At 42.5% G+C, this 19560-nt stretch overlaps 1 protein-coding gene across 3 annotated transcripts in view; it reads right to left on the bottom strand.

The window, feature by feature from the left end:
* Positions 1-19560, bottom strand: part of tmem8b (transmembrane protein 8B) — a 144877-nt gene that overhangs the window by 28661 nt on the left and 96656 nt on the right. For all 3 annotated transcript variants that reach the window (XM_029124852.2, XM_029124853.2, XM_029124854.2), the window contains 2 exons: positions 4426-4522; positions 402-525 (listed from right to left, as the gene is read on the bottom strand). In XM_029124852.2, coding sequence (XP_028980685.1) covers positions 402-525; positions 4426-4522 — 221 coding nt within the window. The remainder of the gene's footprint in view (positions 1-401; positions 526-4425; positions 4523-19560) is intronic.

Raw genomic sequence — 19560 nt, 5'->3', positions numbered from 1 at the left:
ACCCTAAACAATAACCATAACCTACTAACCCTAACCTACTCCATAACCTACTAACCCTAACCAACTAACCCTAACCTACTAACCATAACCAACTAACCCTAACCAAAACCCTGAGTGAGAAGAGATTACATGCCTCATCATTTGAAAATAATTAGAATTGCTGAATTAATTAATTGATTGCAATAGGGAAAAATGCAAGACTAACCCACTAGATTTGTTGATTTCTCCATATCACCACATCAAGTGATTATGATTCCAGACAGCAGAAAAACCCACTAGATTAGTGGATCTCTCTGTATCACCACATCAAGTGATTATGATACCAGACCGCAGGTCTAGGTTCCCAACTTTCGAATCTAATGAAACATTTTCCCTATCAGATCTTTGGAAATAATACTAACCCATTCCCACTGGAACAGAGTGACCTCAGGCTGAGGTACCAGGTGCCAGTCTGAGGGTAGGGGATCCTCAACTTGGTGATGTTAGAGCTGGAATTCACAGACAACAGGAAGCCTGATATTGAGTCTGGGAGAGGGAGGTGGGGTGGGGCAAGAGAGGGGCACGGAGGGGTGGGGCGAGAGAGGGGCACGGAGGGGGTGGTGTGAAAGAAGGGGCACGGGGGGGGTGGGGTGAAAGAGGGGGCACGGAGGGAAGAAGGATGAAAGAAAAAAGGGGGTGAGAGGAATTTCTTTTTTTCCCAAGCTACTTGCTTATAGCAATGCTGAGGTTTTTCAAAGTAAATAGTTAAGGGAGAATAGAACCAAAGAAGGAACCAGGCAATCCTAGTTCAGCCGGCCCGCAATTAGAAAGGATGAATGTTGTTGTCCCTGGTTTGTTTTGAACCACAGCTTCCTGTGTGGCAGACTGTGTATTTAACATTTACGCTATTTAAACAGCGGGAATGCAACATTTACCTCAGCCATTACATTTTTGCTGAAATAATGTGGACAACTGAACGTTTGTTAACAAAACTAAAGTTTACTCTTGTACAAAGATTACTGTAGATGCCTAGCTAATAGCTATACAGTACCAATAATGAAAACAATGGCTTGTTCATTTCTTTAGAAAACAATAAAAATATAAAAGGTTTACATAATACAATTACTCTTTTAAATATATGATGGTATTACAGAGTGGATATATATTGTTGTGCGATGGCTGAAGTACAGAGTAGATAAATATTTCTGAGAAACAAAAATTGGAATGTCTTAGAGAAGAATCAAACTGGGGTCAAAACATTGAAGGTCAGGGATAAACCCACAAGAACACAGGACTTGTGGAAACCCCTCCTCTTTTACTGTGCAAGGGGATGTGATCTACAGGCTATGACCCCAAAGATTATGCCCGGATGTGTACTTCGAAAATCCACCAGAAATTGTCATAATATAACCATAAACAGGTTTATTTTAGATTTACAATAACGTTGCTACTGAAGGTTGTAGCCAGCAACATTTTTGTCTATCCTGAACAGATCCTAATGCGTAATTTGTTATGTCTGGTGTGAAGATCAATCATCAGTCGCTTTTGTGGAAGGCCGCGTCTCTAACCACTATGCTATTTATGAAGGGGTACTCAGTCATTCACTCACTCAGTAAGAGACATTTGCTCTTCTTGGCTGGCTCCGCTAATGCGGTCCCGCAAAAATGTCTAACAACATGGACATCTTTCATTTAAGTCAGAATAGTAAAATGCCGAACAACATAAACATTTTCATTTAATGTGGAATAGTAAAATGCCTAACAACATAGACATTTTCATTTAAGGTAGAATAGTAAAATGTCCAACAACATAGACATATTCATTTTAGGTAGAATAGTAAAATGCCTAACAACATAGACATAATCAATTAAGGTAGAATAGTAAAATGCCTAACAACATAGACATTTTCATTTAAGGTAGAATAATAAAATGCCTAACAACATAGACATATTCATTTAAGGTAGAATAGTAAAATGCCTAACAACATAGACATATTCATTTAAGGTAGAATAGTAAAATGCCTAACAATATAGACATCTTTCCAAACTGCACAATGCACTTTTTATGGAAATGTTAACATAATATATACTTACAGTTAGGTCCAGAAATTATTGGACACTGACACAAGTTTTGTTATTTTGGCTGTTTACCAAAATATATTCAAGTTACAGTTAAATAATGAATATGTGCATAAAGTCTCCCAGCTTTAATTTGAGGAAGGGTTTAGGAATTACAGCTCTTTAATATGTAGCCACCGCTTTTTAAGGGACTAAAAGTATTGGAAAATTGCCTCAAAAGCTGTTTCATGGACAGGTGTGGGCTATTCCTTCGTGATATCTTCATCAATTAAGCAGCTAAAATCTCTGGAGTTGATTCCAGGTGTGGCATTCACATTTGGAAGCTGTTGCTGTGAACCCACAACATGGGGTCAAAGGAGCTCTCCATGCAAATGTAACTGAAACAGGTCATCCTTAGGCTGCAAAAAAAATCCATCAGTGAGATAGCAGGAACATTAGGAGTAATGATAATAATAATACATTGAACTTACATAGCGCTTTTCTGGGACCTAAAACGCTTTACATTAGGTACAAAGCAAACAACATCTAAGGATATCGATTACACAATACACAGACAAACGTAGAGAAAAGAACTCGGACATGACCCTGGACAAAGGGAAAGGGCAGGGGCTAGTAGGGGAAGGGAAAGGGGAGGGGCTAGGGAAAGAGGAGGGGCTAGGGGAAGGGAAAGGGGAGGGGCTAGGGGAAGGGAAAGGGGAGGGGCTAGGGGAAGGGAAAGGGCAGGGGCAAGGGGAAGGGAAAGGGGAGGGGCTAGGGGGAAGGGAAAGGGGAGGGGCTAGGCGAAGGGAAAGGGGAGGGGCTAGGGTACTGTGGAGTGGTCAGAACCCAGAATAAAGAGGCTTGAATAAACTATTATTGAGGAGGTGACATTGCAGTTGGGAGGCAAGAATCCTTTCAAGGGATTTTCGCAAGGAAGGGGAAGTTGGCGATGGGGTGTGACTGCAGCAGTTTTTTAGTTTGAGGGGACAGTGCCGTGAGAGAGAGAGAGATTGACTCTCTTGAAATGGCCAAATCAACACTCTGAGATTTTATATTCAGAGAAAAAAAGAATGCACGGTTTAGCTCTGCAACACAAAAAGTCTGGAACGTCCATGGAAGACAATGGTGGCTTATGAGTGTAGGATCTTTTCCATGGTAAAAAAATAAAACTTCACAACATCCAGCCAAGTGAAGAACACTCTCCAGGAGGTAGGCATATCATTATCCAAGTCTACCATAAAGAGAAGACTTCACAAGTGCAAATACATAGGGTTCACCACAAGGTACAAATTATTCATAAGCCTCAAGAATAGAAAGGCCAGATTAGGCTTTGCCAAAAAAACTTTTTTTTTGCTGTTCCAGCCCAGTTCTGGAACAGCATTCTTTGGACAGATGAAACTAAGATCAACCTGTACCAGACTGATGGGAAGAAAAAAGTATGATATGAAGCATACCACATCATCTGTAGACCACAGTGGAGACAGTGTGATGGCATGGGCATGCATGGCTTCCAATGGCACTGGGTCACTAGTGTTTATTGATGATGTGACAGAAGACAGAAGCAGCCGGATGAATTCTGAAGTGTATAGGGATATATTGTTTGCTTAGATTCAGCCAAATTTTGAAAAGTTTAATGGGCAGCGCCTTCACTTTACAGATGGACAATGACCCAAAACATACTGTGAAAGCAACCCAGGAGTTTTTTAATGCAAAGAAGTGGAACATTCTGCAATGGCCGAGTCAATCACCTGATCTCAAACCGATCGAGCTGAAGACAAAACCTAAGGCAGAAAGACCCACGAATAAACAACAACTCAAGACAGCCACAGTAAAGGCCTGGCAAAACATCACAAAGGAGGAAACCCAGCATTTGGTGATGTCCATGCATTCCAGACTTCAAGCAATCATTGCCTGCAAAGGATTCTCAAAGATTTTATTTATTTCTGATTGTACTAATTTGTCCAATTGCATTTCAGCTCCTGAAATAAGGGGACTGTGTATGAAAATGGTTGCAATTCCTAAAGGTTTGATATTATATTTTTGCTCAACCCCTTGAATTAAAGCTGGAAGTCTGCAGTTCAATTGCATCTCGGTTGTTTCATTTCAAATCCATTGTAGTTGCATACAAATTCAAAATTATGAAAATTGTGTCAGTGTCCAAATATATCTGGACCTAACTATAAATAAATATCCAGTGCCTTAGGAAAGTATACATATTTCTTTACTTTCTCCATATTTTGTTGTGATACAGATTAGATTTAAAATGTAAATACATATGTTATTTGAGATATTCTAAAGTATCTCAAAACAAACTGGCAACAGTTAAATGTCTGATTCATTCTGAATTCTAATTTTGATTCTGTTACATCATGTCAAAGGGTTAGCTTACCTGATTCACATTTGATGGAGGAGTTATCTTCCAGGGACAGGGGCCTCCCATGGTTCAGACAGCCAAACACTGTGACATTCTCTCCCTTAACGGAAGACTGCAGCACAGAAAAACAAACACGAAGAGAACATGCCTCCTGTTAGATAACAGATGACATACTCTTTGACAACACCTCTGACCATAACTGTTGAGGTGGAGTGAGGTAAGGAGGGCACTTTACTGCTCAGCATAGACAAATTTTTAGGGGAAGGGGAAATAATCATTTATTTCAATTATAATCAATTATTTTAAAGGACAAAAGCATTGTGAAACTGTTTAAAAAGGCGTATGAACTGAAGCTTCCTAATACTCCTCCCTAATAATAACTTAAATGATAAACGATAGTGAGGGAGCATAAAAAAACGTCCTAAAGCTATGGTGTATAACTACTGATGTGCATTCCTTCTGACCTAAGTGACCTGTGAACGCCCCCAGGGCAACATTAGTTAGACAGGCCGGGTATGTTGGCCTGTGGATGCTGCTGTAGCAGAGACATCAGAGGGAAGAGTGAGTGTGGTCCAGCTATAGACTTTAAACTGGACATGGCAGCTAAACCAACTCTCTCTCTCTGTGTCTCAATCCCCCCAACTCCCTTTATCTCCCTCTCTCTCTCCTTCACATCCCCCACTCGAAAGAGAAAGAGAGAGAGGGGGGGAGAGGGTGGGGTAAGAGGAAAGGAGGAGTGGCTTTGTGAGAAAAGCCGAAAATAGAGCTGGAGCGGTGACACTAGCCAGAACATATGTACTCTAACCCAAACATCTCCACACTGTCAAGAAAATATGTACACTAACCCAAACATCTCCACACTAGCCAGAACATATGTACACTAACCCAAACATCTCCACACAGTCCAGAACACATGTACACTAACCCAAACATCTCCACACAGTCCAGAACATATGTACACTAACCCAAACATCTCCACACTAGCCAGAATATATGTACACTAACCCAAACATCTCCACACTAGCCAGAACATATGTACACTAACCCAAACACCTGCACACTAGCCAGAACATATGTACACTAACCCAAACACCTGTACACTAGCCAGAACATATGTACACTAACCCAAACATCTCCACACAGTCTAGAACATATGTACACTAACCCAAACACCTGCACACTAGGCAGAACATATGTACACTAACCCCAACATCTCCACACAAGCCAGAACATATGTACACTAACCCAAACATCTCCACACTGTCTAGAACATATGTACACTAACCCCAACATATCCACACTAGCCAGAACATATGTACACTAACCCCAACATCTCCACACTTTCTAGAACATATGTACACTAACCCAAACATCTCCACACTGCCCAGAAAATATGTACTATAACCCAAACATCTCCACACTGTCTAGAACATATGTACACTAACACCAACATCTCCACACTGTCTAGAACATATGTACACTAACCCCAACATCTCCACACTGTCTAGAACATATGTACACTAACCCCAACATCTCCACACTAGCCAGAACATATGTACACTAACCCCAACATCTCCACACTGTCTACAACATATGTACACTAACCCAAACATCTCCACACTGTCTAGAACATATGTACACTAACCCAAACATCTCCACACTGTCTAGAACATATGTACACTAACCCAAACATCTCCACACTGTCTAGAACATATGTACACTAACCCCAACATCTCCACACTGTCTAGAACATATGTACACTAACCCCAACATCTCCACACTGTCTAGAACATCTCTCCCAAGCATTAACATGTGTTTATACAATTCCCGACATGTCTGCTGGAACCTGGATTAAAGAGATACAGCTAACAACGGTTAGACACATTTAAAATCACCCTCATGGTTTTTGAATGTTCATTTAGAGAACATCACTCAGCTGCAGTTAGTTGGCTGCAGAGTTGAAATACATCTGTGAAACTCTCTGTTCCATAGCCAATAAAATATTCCCAGTCAGACAAACACACACAGACAGCCACGCAAACATGCAAAAAACACAAACAAAAAATCAGTGTTTAATGTGGTGTGTTATCTGTCAGATGAAGAGGGTGGAGACAGGAAGGTGCACAATGGGGATTAGAGGGTGGACAGTAGGGTGGAGGTGGAGACTGGTGGGTGGAGACTAGGCTAGAGGTGGAGACTGGAGGGTGGAGACTGTAGGCTGGAGGTGGAGACTGGAGGGTGGAGACAGTAGGGTGGAAGTGGAGACAGGAGGGTGGAGACAGTAGGGTGGAGGTGGAGACAGGAGGGTGGAGACAGTAGGGTGGAGGTGAACACTGGAGGGTGGAGACAGTTGGGTGGAGGTGGAGACTGGAGGGTGGAGACAGTTGGGTGGAGGTGGAGACTGGAGGGTGGAGACACTAGGATGGAGGTGGAGACAGGAAGATGGAGGTGGAGACAGGAGGGTGGAGTCAATTGGGTGGAGGTGCAGACAGGAGGGTGGAGACAGTAGGGTGGAGGTGAACACTGGAGGGTGGAGACAGTTGGGTGGAGGTGGAGACTGGAGGGTGGAGACAGTTGGGTGGAGGTGGAGACTGGAGGGTGGAGACAGTAGGCTGGAGGTGGAAAGAGGAGGATGGCAAAAGTTCAGGATAGCAAAAGACATTTTCTGACATTTCGCCAGTCCCCACAAAGATAGATTACATGTTTGTCTAGGAGGTTAGGTTGATGATTACAAATAGGATTATTTGCAGGTTTAGTGTTAGTGTCAGGTTTAGGGTTAGTGTCAGGTTTAGTGTTAGTGTCAGGTTTAGTGTTAGTGTCAGGTTTAGGGTTAGTGTCAGGTTTATGGTTAGTGTCAGGTTTAGTGTTAGTGTCAGGTTTAGGGTTAGTGTCAGGTTTAGGGCTAGTGTCAGGTTTAGGGCTAGTGTCAGGTTTAGTGTTAGTGTCAGGTTTAGGGTTAGTGTCAGGTTTAGGGTTAGTGTCAGGTTTAGTGTTAGTGTCAGGTTTAGAGTTAGTGTCAGGTTTAGGGTTAGTGTCAGGTTTAGGGCTAGTGTCAGGTTTAGGGCTAGTGTCAGGTTTAGGGTTAGTGTCAGATTAGTGTTAGTGTCAGGTTTAGGGCTAGTGTCAGGTTTAGGGTTAGTATCAGATTAGTGTTAGTGTCAGGTTTAGGGCTAGTGTCAGGTTTAGGGTTAGTATCAGATTAGTGTTAGTGTCAGGTTTAGGGCTAGTGTCAGGTTTAGGGTTAGTATCAGATTAGTGTTAGTGTCAGGTTTAGGGTTAGTGTCAGGTTTAGGGCTAGTGTCAGGTTTAGGGTTAGTGTCAGGTTTAGGGTAAGTGTCAGGTTTAGGGTTAGTATCAGATTAGTGTTAGTGTCAGGTTTAGGGCTAGTGTCAGGTTTAGGGTTAGTATCAGATTAGTGTTAGTGTCAGGTTTAGGGCTAGTGTCAGGTTTAGGATAAGTGTCAGGTTTAGGGCTAGTGTCAGGTTTAGGGTAAGTGTCAGGTTTAGGGTTAGTATCAGGTTTAGAAAGGCTCAGGGAAAATAGGATTTTAACGAAGTTTTCGTTTGATATTTACCTTTTCCATAAGGACAACATTCCAGAATGAGTGTGCAAGAATGTGTGTACACATACAGCCCCTCCCCTTCTCCCCCCCTCACTCCGTCCCCTCCTCCCCCACTACCTCTCCCTCTCTCCTCCCCTTCTGTCCTCTCTCTACTCCTCTCTCTCTCTCTCCTTCCCCTTCCCTTTCTCCTCTTCCTCTCCCTCTCTCCTCTCTGCCAGGCAGGCAGGTCACACATGAATAATAAACAGAAACAGACTAAATGTCACCAAGCAATGAGACAGGCAGAAGGGAATAAAGCAGACATGATCCCCTGTGTTTTAATCGGTGGTGTTTTTCACTGGCAAACCATAGGTGCTTGACTCCCAAAAGGGACCATTATGAAAAATAATACTGTACATGTTGTCAAAACTTTAAGTCCATCTGAAGAAGAGCCACTGCTAAATTACTTTAAAGTCAAATCAAACACAGCAACTCCTCACAAACCATGAGACCCAGTGTGTCCTCACAAACCAGGAGACCCAGCGTGTCCTGACAAACCATGAGACCCAGCATGTCCTGACAAACCATGAGACTCAGTGTGTCCTCACAAACAATGAGACCCAGCATGTCCTGACAAACCATGAGACTCAGTGTGTCCTCACAAACCATGAGACCCAGTGTGTCCTGTCAAACCATGAGACCCAGCGTGTCCTGACAAACCATGAGACCCAGTGTGTCCTCACAAACCATGAGACCCAGTGTGCCCTGTCAAACCATAAGACCCAATGTGTCCTCACAAACCAGGAGACCCAGCGTGTCCTGACAAACCATGAGACCCAGCATGTCCTGACAAACCATGAGACTCAGTGTGTCCTCACAAACCATGAGACCCAGCATATCGTGACAAACCATGAGACTCATGGTGTCCTCACAAACCATGAGACCCAGTGTGTCATGTCAAACCATGAGACCCAGCGTGTCCTGACAAACCATGAGACCCAGTGTGTCCTCACAAACCATGAGACCCAGTGTGTCCTGTCAAACTATGAGACCCAGTTTGACCTGACAAACCATGAGACAAAGCAAGTCTTAACACAAAAATGGAAAATGACTAAACTACATGTCCATTACATCTATATGAAGGAGCTGCTATTATCTTATAATAAGGTAATTTAGGATGTGAAGGCTGGGTATTTTTCTGAACTAATTGCACCAAACTGTCACAACCCAAAGTTCTTATTTAGAACTGTTGACCGTGTTGTTAATCCAGCATCAGTCAGGACATGGCCTCAGCTGCTGCAGACTGGGAAACGTTCTTAACCTTTTTTAATCAGAAAATTGCTATTATTAGATCTATGATTCCCCGTATTGAAGGTCCTTACCCGTCTAAACTTATTTAACTCTTTTACTTCAAATGTTTTAGAAGACCTTTGAGATATCACATCTCATTTAAAACCCTCCTTTTGCCCTCTAGACATTATACCTCCCAGACTGCTTAAAGAAATTATTGGAACAGTAGGCCCTGAACTACTCTCCATTATAAACAGTTCTCTCAGCACAGGTTGTGTCCCTGACTATTATAAGTCAGCATGTGTTCAGCCTCTTCTTAAACAAGAAACCAGGCAAGCCTAGTTCAGCCGGCCCATAATCAAAAGCATTGATTGTTGTTGCCTTCCTAAGATTCAAATCCAGGCCATCCACATGAAATACTGTGTCTTTAACCACTACACCACCACATTTGTGGGATGTTGGTATAGCCTCTTGACATTATATAATTTTGCCATGCATTACATAAAGTTTGAATAATTCGTTAGACACCATTAACCATTGTGTTAAACTGAGTAACGTTTCTTATTAAGTTTTCCTCCACCACAAATAGCATCTATAAACTTAATGGCTTTTGCCACTGGCCATTATAACAGCATATTAGTCATTTGTGAATGACATTAATACAATAACTACTGTATCAATATAGGTGACAATAACTGACTTTTTTGTCAAGTAAAAAGACGAGAGATTTGTGCAGTCAGCAAAATATTTGTCTATCCTGAACAAATCCTAAAACATAATTTGAAAATATACCAGAAATAGTCGCAATATAACAGTAAATAGTTTCATGTTCGGGTTCTATATAACGTAGCTACTGAAGGTTGTAGCCAGCAGGGTTTTGTCTATCCTGAACAAATCCTCTTTCGCCACTGGCCATTCGTGAAAGACACTGATACAGTATCTATCTATATAGTTGATGATAGTGATGGCCATTCGAGGCTTCATTACCGTTCTTCTAGCAGCAGGATATTATGCTAGCAGCGCTAACTCAGATTTTCTTCCTCTGACTCTGGAGAATGTTCTGGATCTTAGTACAGCTTTCAAAACTATAGACCACAACATTTTAATTGACACTTAGAAATTGGGTTGGGAACATAGGGATTGCACTAGGTTGGTTCATGTCCTTTCTGTCAAATAGATCATTTGTATTGTCTATTAACATTTATATGTCTTCCTCTGGGCCTGACCTATGTAGTGTTCCGCAGGGTTCCGTCCTGGGGCCAATCCTGTTTTCTCTGTATACGCTTCCATTAGTTACTATAACTCATCAACATGACATTTCTTTTCAATGTTATGCAGATGATATGCAGCTGTATTTGTTGGTTAAGCCAAATGATTTAAGGAAGTTGTGTGTTCTGCGTAATTGCCTGGAAGATGTTACAAACTGGAAGTACAGTTTTTTCAGTTAAACACACATAAAATAAAACCCTCCAAATTTCAGATTAAGTTTGGTTGGCTCTAGGATCACTAGCAAAAAAGATTGTGCCTTTGGCCAGAAAATTTAGAGTTTTCTTCGATCCAGACTTACATTTTGAATATAACACAAAAAAACTGGTGCAGTCATGCTTTTACCAACAAAATAAGATCTGTTTCATCTTTTAAGAGCACTGAGAAAATTATACATGCTTTTATTTCATCTTGCCTAGATTACTGTAATGCTTTGTTTACATGCCTTAACAATAAGGTGAACTCCAAGTTGTCCAGAATTCAGTTGCCAGACTTCTTACAATGACTAAATCAAGGTTTCATATGACCCCAGAGTTGGCAGCTCTACATTGGTTACTGGTGAATTTCAGAGTAGATTTTAAAATTCTTACCACTTCTAAGGCCCTACATGGTTTGGCACTACATTAGTTACATGCTATACTCATGCTGCACTGTTAGGCCTCTCAGATCAGCTGAAAAAGGAACTGGGTGCCGAATACAGGATTTCTAACAGGTTGCTGACTACAGGATTTCTAACAGGGTGTCGGTTACAGGATTTCTAACTGGGTGTCAACTACAGGATTTCTAACTGGGTGTCAACTACAGGATTTCTAACTGGGTGTTGACTACAGGATTTCTAACTGGGTGTTGACTACAGGATTTCTAACAGGGTGTTGACTACAGGATTTTTAGCATTAATGTGTTGTCTGATGGTGACATATGTGTTGTTATTGGCATCACTGACTGTAAACAGTATATGCCCGTAATACCCTTAAAGTATTTCACTGTTAGACAGGATGGTAACTTGCATGTGATGAATATCATTCTATAACTTCATTCCATTTGAAATACTTAATTTGATTTTAAAAGAAGTTGACTGAAACATGACTTTGAAAAAAAGTTTTGTCCCACTTTTTACAGTGCCGTTTGAGTCATTGTTATTACCTCAGAAACTACAGTCATTCACAGACTGTTGTTATTTCCACAGAGCATACAGTCATACACAGACTGCTGTTATTTCCTCAGAGTCTAGTCATTCAAAGACTGCTGTTTTTACCTCAGAGCCTACAGTCATTCACAGACTGCTGTAATTACCTCAGAGCCTATAGTCATTCACAGACTGCTGTTATTACCTTAGAGCCTACAGTCATTCACAGACTGCTGTTGTTACCACAGAGCCTACAGTCATTCACAGACTGCTGTTATTACCTCAGAGCCTACAGTCATTCACAGACTGCTGTTATTACCACAGAGCCTACAGTCATTCACAGACTGCTGTTATTACCACAGAGCCTATAGTCATTCACAGACTGCTGTTATTACCTCAGAGCCTACAGTCATTCACAGACTGCTGTTATTACCTCAGAGCCTACAGTCATTCACAGACTGCTGTTATTACCTCAGAGCCTACAGTTATTCACAGGCTTCTAGTATTACCTCAGAAACTACATTAATTCACTGCTTGCGGTGACCGCAGTCTCACACAGTTTTTCATCCATTTTAAATTACTGTTGCATGGACAGAAACCATTAAATGCCTCTAAAACATTTTCCTCTCTTTGTCATCATGTGAAATTGAAACTATTGGTTGTTTTACCAGACCGGAACTGAAGTGATTTTTAAGAGCATTCATATCCTGCCAAGCTGAAGATTTGTCCTGGCCACAATTTGAGTCAAGCATCAATCACTGTCTCCCAGATGATAGCAGATGCCAGAGAACAGAATCGTTTGGTTTACAGAGGTAGCAGCCATGCCAAGGAGCAGGTGGCACCTCATTCAGTCACCCGCCTACTATTTACCAGACCCATCTCTGCTAAAAGATGCATTCAGCCACTTTTGGCTACTGGTTACAAAAGTGGCACTGATGATCCAAAACAGGTCCCTAAAATGCTGTACTCTCTCATGAAGTAAATGTGCCCGTGTGTGCCCTGTGTTTTCAGAACCATTCTGTTTCAAACTTGGAATTTCATGGCTGCCTGAAGTATGATAGGGATTGTTCTTATAGATTATACATAAAAATAACAACATTATAAACATTCAGACCAAAATGGGAGGTTTAAACAAATGTTTTATTCACAAAATAGCCAGAAAGAATCTTTAACTACATATGTGTGTGTTGTTAACAAACTTACCCATGTCACCTGGACCAGAGGTGTTTTACCATGTCATTTGGACCAGAGGTGTTTTACCATGTCACCTGGACCAGAGGTGTTTTACCATGTCATCTGGACCAGAGGCGTTTTACCATGTCATCTGGACCAGAGGCGTTTTACCATGTCATCTGGACCAGAGGTGTTTTACCATGTCACCTGGACCAGAGGTGTTTTACCATGTTACTTGGACCAGAGGCGTTTTACCATGTCATCTGGACCAGAGGCGTTTTACCATGTCATCTGGACCAGAGGTGTTTTACCATGTCACTTGGACCAGAGGCGTTTTACCATGTCATCTGGACCAGAGGCGTTTTACCATGTTACTTGGACCAGAGGTGTTTTACCATGTCATCTGGACCAGAGGTGTTTAACCATGTCATCTGGACCAGAGGCGTTTTACCATGTCATCTGGACCAGAGGCGTTTTACCATGTTACTTGGACCAGAGGTGTTTTACCATGTCATCTGGACCAGAGGTGTTTAACCATGTCATCTGGACCAGAGGCGTTTTACCATGTCATCTGGACCACAGGCGTTTTACCATGTCATCTGGACCAGAGGTGTTTAACCATGTCATCTGGACCAGAGGTGTTTAACCATGTGACCTGGACCAGAGGTGTTTTACCATGTCATCTGGACCAGAGGTGTTTAACCATGTCACAACCCAAGAACACCATCCCAACCGTCAAGCATGGAGATGGAAACATCTTTTCAGCTTTTCTGAAAAGGGGATAGGACAACTGCACCGTATTGAGGGGAGGATGGATGGGGCCATGTATCGCGAGATCTTGGCAAACAACCTCCTTCCCTCAGTAAGAGCATTGAAGATGGGTCGGGGCTGGGTCTTCCAGCATGACAACGACCTTAAACACACAGCCAGGGCAACTAAGGAATGGCTCCGTAAGATGCATATCAAGGTCCTGGAGTGGCCTAGCCAGTCTCCAGACCTTAATCCAATAGAAACTCCGTATTGCCCAGCAACAGCCCTTAAACCTGAAGGATCTGGAGAAGGTCTGTATGGAGGAGTGGGCCAAAATCCCTGCTGCAGTGTGTGCAAACCTAGTCAAGAACTACAGGAAATGTATGATCTCTGTAATTGCAAACAAATGTTTCTGTATCAAATATTAAGTTCTGCTTTTCTGATGTATCAAATTCTTATGTCATGCAATAAAATGCTAATTAATTACTTAAAAATCATACAATGTGATTTTCACTGTATGGTCTTGGCCACCGTGCTGCAGCTCAGTTTCAGGGTCTTGGCATTCTTCTTATAGCCTAGGCCATCTTTATGTAGAGCAACAATTATTTTTTTCAGATGCTCAGAGTTCTTTGCCATGGGGTGCCAATGTTAAACTTCCAGTGACCAGTATGAGGGAGAGTGAGAGTGATAACACCAAATTTAACACACCTGCTCCCCATTCACACCTGAGACCTTGTAAAACTAACAAGTCACATTATCACTGATATTTTCACTTAGGGGTGTACTTACTTTTGTTGCCAGCTGTTTAGACATTAATGGCTGTGTGATGTGTTATTTTGAGGGGACAGCAAATTTACACTGTTATACAAGCTGTACACTCACTACTTTACATCATTTCTTCAGTGTTGTCACAAGAAAAGGTTTAATCAAATATTTACATAAATGTGAGGGGTGTACTCACTTCTATGAGATACTGTAGCTACATATTATGTGTTGTGTGAAGAAACACAGCAAAGCAATAATCAGAGAGACAGAAGATGATTCCTCCATGCTGTTAAAGGAGAAGGGCGGACAGACTGTGTTTTATGTTTTATTCTTTCAACCCGACAGTAATTATCTAACTCTGAAACATTGTGTTCGTCGTAAATGACACACTTTACCAGACACTGTGGCCCATTGGGATCTGGTCAAAAGTAACATAGTATATAGCAAACACTATATATGTCCTTTACAAAGCATAGTCTGCCTCCCATCTTCCCTCACCCCCCCCCCTCTCCCTCTCTCTCTATCTCTCTCTCTCTGTGTTAAAGTGGTCCACATGAGGCTGCTAGTCAGTGTGGGTCTGGATGCTGTAACCTCGCCACATTACATCCTGCATAACAGTCATTTCTTTGGATGTCTGAGCTGCTGGTTGGACGTCCATTATGAATGTGGAACTATAGCCGGGGAACATGTTACTGCCGTACAACCCTAACCCTCCTTGGGGAAAGACAAGTAGATAAGATACTCTGCTACCATAAACACCTGACATCAGTATCTCGGTTTGGTAGATAAGATTTACTGCTTCATAAGCAGCTGTCTAAGTATCTGGGCCAGCCTGTCTGTCTGAAATAAAAGAGGAACAGTGATGTTTTTGCTTTATACACCAACTGTTGTATTTAAAATATTCTAGCAAGGTTCCAAAATTAAAAGCTGGGAAAAATATAATAACCAGCAGGTTGCCAGAACAGGGTTTAAAGATAAACAGAACAAAAACAACCAGCTGAAGAGCAGCACATTATTGAAAAAAACTGCAAGATTCCTGGTGTCTTGATTTCTTCCTGCAGCTTGTGTTTGAGACACTGTTGGTAGAAATGTTGAGTTAGACTCTGATGGTAGACATGTTGAGTTAGACCCTGATGATAGACATGTTGAGTTAGACCCTGATGATAGACGTGTTGAGTTAGACCCTGATGATAGACGTGTTGCGTTTGACCCTGATGTTAGATGTGTTGAGTTAGACTCTGATGATAGACGTGTTGAGTTAGACTCTGATGATAGACGTGTTGAGTTAGACCCTGATGATAGACGTGTTGAGTTAGACCCTGATGATAGACGTGTTGAGTTAGACCCTGATGATAGACGTGTTGCGTTTGACCCTGATGTTAGATGTGTTGAGTTAGACTCTGATGATAGACGTGTTGAGTTAGACTCTGATGATAGACGTGTTGCGTTTGACCCTGATGTTAGATGTGTTGAGTTAGACCCTGATGACAGACGTGTTGAGTTAGACTCTGATGATAGACGTGTTGAGTTAGACTCTGATGATAGACGTGTTGCGTTTGACCCTGATGTTAGATGTGTTGAGTTAGACCCTGATGACAGACGTGTTGAGTTAGACTCTGATGGTAGACATGTTGAGTTAGACTCTGATGGTAGACATGTTGAGTTAGACCCTGATGATAGATGTGTTGAGTTAGACTCTGATGATAGACGTGTTGAGTTAGACTCTGATGATAGATGTGTTAAGTTAAACCTTGATGATAGACTTGTTGAGTTAGACCCTGATAGTAGACGTGTTGATTTAGACCCTGATGATAGATGTGTTGAGTTAAACCTTGATGATAGACGTGTTGAGTTAGACCCGGTTGTTAGATGTTTTGCGACCCTGATTATAGAGGTTTTTAATTCCGTTAATAAATATTATGTTGCCCACATTGTATTTGTTTTGTATGGGAGGTGTTGGAGACTGTACATACAGGCTGTTGAGTAAGCCTGTCCTGATCATTTAGAGGCACTTGCAATTAAAAATAATTTATTTATTTTAAGAGATTCTTCATTAAAGAACTAAACAAAATATTGTTTCTCATTATGGTATATAATTATTGAGATAATACGATTGGTCACTCTTGCTGTACAATAATTGATGCTTGATGATGTTGTACGCGGGTGAACAACACCACGGTGGTAGGCCTGATTAGTGATAATGACAAGTCAGCTTACACAAAGGAGGGCATGGTGCGCTGAAGAAAACCAAGGAGCACATTGTGGATTACAGGAGGTCTAAAAGCTGCAGCCATGCCCCAATCCTCATCGATGGCATTGAGGTAGAGCGTGTCCAGCTTCAAATTCCTGGGTGTCAACATCTCCGAGGACCTCTTCTGGTCCCTCAACACCTCAACCCTGGTCAAAAAGTTTTTTTTTGAGGAGGCTGAAGAAGGCCCATCTGTCTGACCAGAAGGCTGACCAGAAGGCTGACCAGAAGTCTGACCAGAAGGCTGACCAGAAGGCTGACCAGAAGGCTGACCAGAAGGCCCTGCAACGGGTGGTGAAAACCACCCAGCACATCACGGGTGCCCAACGTCCTGCCATCGCAGACCTCCAGCACAAGCAGTGTCTGTGCAGGGCACGCAGGATCATAAGGGACCCTTCACATCCAGGCCACAAACTGTTTGCCCTCCTACCATCAGGCAGGTGGTACAGGTCTATTCGGTCCCGCACTTCCCATCTACTGTATCCCTGCTGATCTCTGTGACCCATCACTGACCATACCCCCCCACCTCTTAGGTACTTGTTGCACTTCTAACAGGATTCACATTCATCTGTAGGTCATAACAGAATGGCACAATCATAAAACAAAACTTGGCAACAAAGAAAAAAAGTTGTCATACCCTTAGTTCTTAATACTGTGTATTGCCCCCTTTAGCATCAAAGACAGCATGCAGTCTTTTGTAATAGTTGTCTATGATGCCCTGAATTCTTGCAGGAGGTAAAGCTGCCAATTAGTCTTGGAAAAATGCCTCCAGGTCATGCAAAGTCTTTGGTCATCTTGCATGAACCACACGTTTGAGATCTCCCCAGAGTGGCTTGATGATATTAAGGTCAGGAGACTGTAATGGCCACTCCAGAACCTTCACCATTTACTGCTGTAACCACTGGAGGGTCAACTTGGCCTTGTGCTTAGGGTCATTGTTGTGCTGGAAAGTCCAAGAGCATCCCATGCGCAGTTTACATGCAGAAGAATGCAAATTGTTGGCCAGTATTTCCTGATAAAATGCTGCATTCATCTTGCCATCAATTTTCACAAAGTTCCCTGTGCCTTTAGAGCTCACACCCCCCAAAACATCAGTGAGCCACCACCATGCTTCAGAGTGGGGATGGTATTCAGTTCACTATTGGCCTTGTTGACCCCTCTCCAAACATAGTGCTTTGGTTGTGACCATAAAGCTCTATTTTGGTCACTCTAAATTAAAGTGTGCCAGAAGCTGTGAGGCGTGTCAAGGTGTTGTCGGGCATATTGTGACCAGGCTTTTTTGTGGCATTGGCGCAGTAAAGGCTTCTTTCTGGCAACTCAACCATGCAGATAATTTTTGTTTAAGTATTTTTGTATTGTGCTCCTTGAAACAACCACATCGTCTTTTTTTTTGTACATTCAAATTGCCTCTTTGCACATTTAGAATTGTGCTTGCATTTTTTGTTTTTTACAGTTGTTATACAAACTTGTACATTGGAGACATTGCTGCTATCTCTGCATCCTGGTTGCTCATGCTACCCTACTACATGACCCCTTTATTTGCCTTTAAATGCCATTAAAGAATTTGCCATTTGTAACCGAACAACTATTATGCCACATTCACTATACCTGATACTTGCGAACTTTCTGCCCTCCTCTATTTGCCTTAATTCCACATTTAGTATGGCCATTTTCACTGCATTTGACTTCATTGCACATCTACACATTCTACTTGTAATATACATATACTTGTAAATACTTGTACATTTTCTGCTCTCTATTTGCACTTCTGGTTAGAAGCTAACTGCATTTCTTTGTACTGTACTTATACTGTTCAAAGACAATAAAGTTGAATCTAATCTAATAACGTATGTCACGAATCCCTCCGGCCCAGGCGATCCCCCGTTGCACCAGCTCCGGAGGTCTACGTCACCAGCCTTCTAGGCACAACTGTTCCGGAGGTCTACGTCACCAGCCTTCTAGGCACCACTGTTCCGGAGGTCTACGTCACCAGCCTTCTAGGCACCACTGATCCGGAGGTCTACGTCACCAGCCTTCTAGGCACCACTGTTCCGGAGGTCTACGTCACCAGCCTTCTAGGCACCACTGATCCGGAGGTCTACGTCACCAGCCTTCTAGGCACCACTGATCCGGAGGTCTACGTCACCAGCCTTCTAGGCACCACTGTTCCGGAGGTCTACGTCACCAGCCTTCTAGGCACCACTGTTCCGGAGGTCTACGTCACCAGCCTTCTAGGCACCACTGTTCCGGAGGTCTACGTCACCAGCCTACTAGGCACCACTGTTCCGGAGGTCTACGTCACCAGCCTTCTAGGCACCACTGATCCGGAGGTCTACGTCACCAGCCTTCTAGGCACCAGTGATCCAGAGGTCTACGTCACCAGCCTTCTAGGCACCACTGATCTGGAGGTCTACATCACCAGCCTTCTAGGCACCACTGATCTGGAGGTCTACATCACCAGCCTTCTAGGCACCACTGATCTGGAGGTCTACATCACCAGCCTTCTAGGCACCAGTGATCCGGCTAATCACCTTCACCCTGGACTGTCCCCATATTGTCGCCCACCTGTTTCCCATTCTCACTGATTTTCATACCTATATATATGGCCCTGTTTCCGCAGTGCCCTGTTGGTTATTATTTCCATGTCACTGTGCAGTGAGTATGACTATTCTATGCATATGTGTACTGTATTGTTCCAGCTTCATCCGCGTGTTCTGTTTTGGAGGCTTTTCACCTCACTTTACTTTGGCCTTGCCCAGTTTGTTTTTGACGTGTTTTGAGTTGGGTTATAGAAACCCTTACCACATTTCCTGTGTCTGTCTCCACTCCTTACACCACTGTGACAATGTAATGTAATGACACTGACTATGCAATATCTGATTATATAATTATATAATATCCCATTTAATGTCAGCCTTCGGGCATAAGTGACCAACACATTAATATAGAATCAAATGATTGATCTGAAAGTAACGGCTAAGTAACTTAATG

Source organism: Esox lucius, chromosome 13 (assembly GCF_011004845.1).
Source record: "Esox lucius isolate fEsoLuc1 chromosome 13, fEsoLuc1.pri, whole genome shotgun sequence".
In the NCBI taxonomy this organism is placed as follows: Eukaryota; Metazoa; Chordata; class Actinopteri; order Esociformes; family Esocidae; genus Esox; species Esox lucius.
The sequence above is the reverse complement of the archived record's forward strand: the minus strand, read 5'-3'. Positions and strand labels throughout refer to the sequence as shown.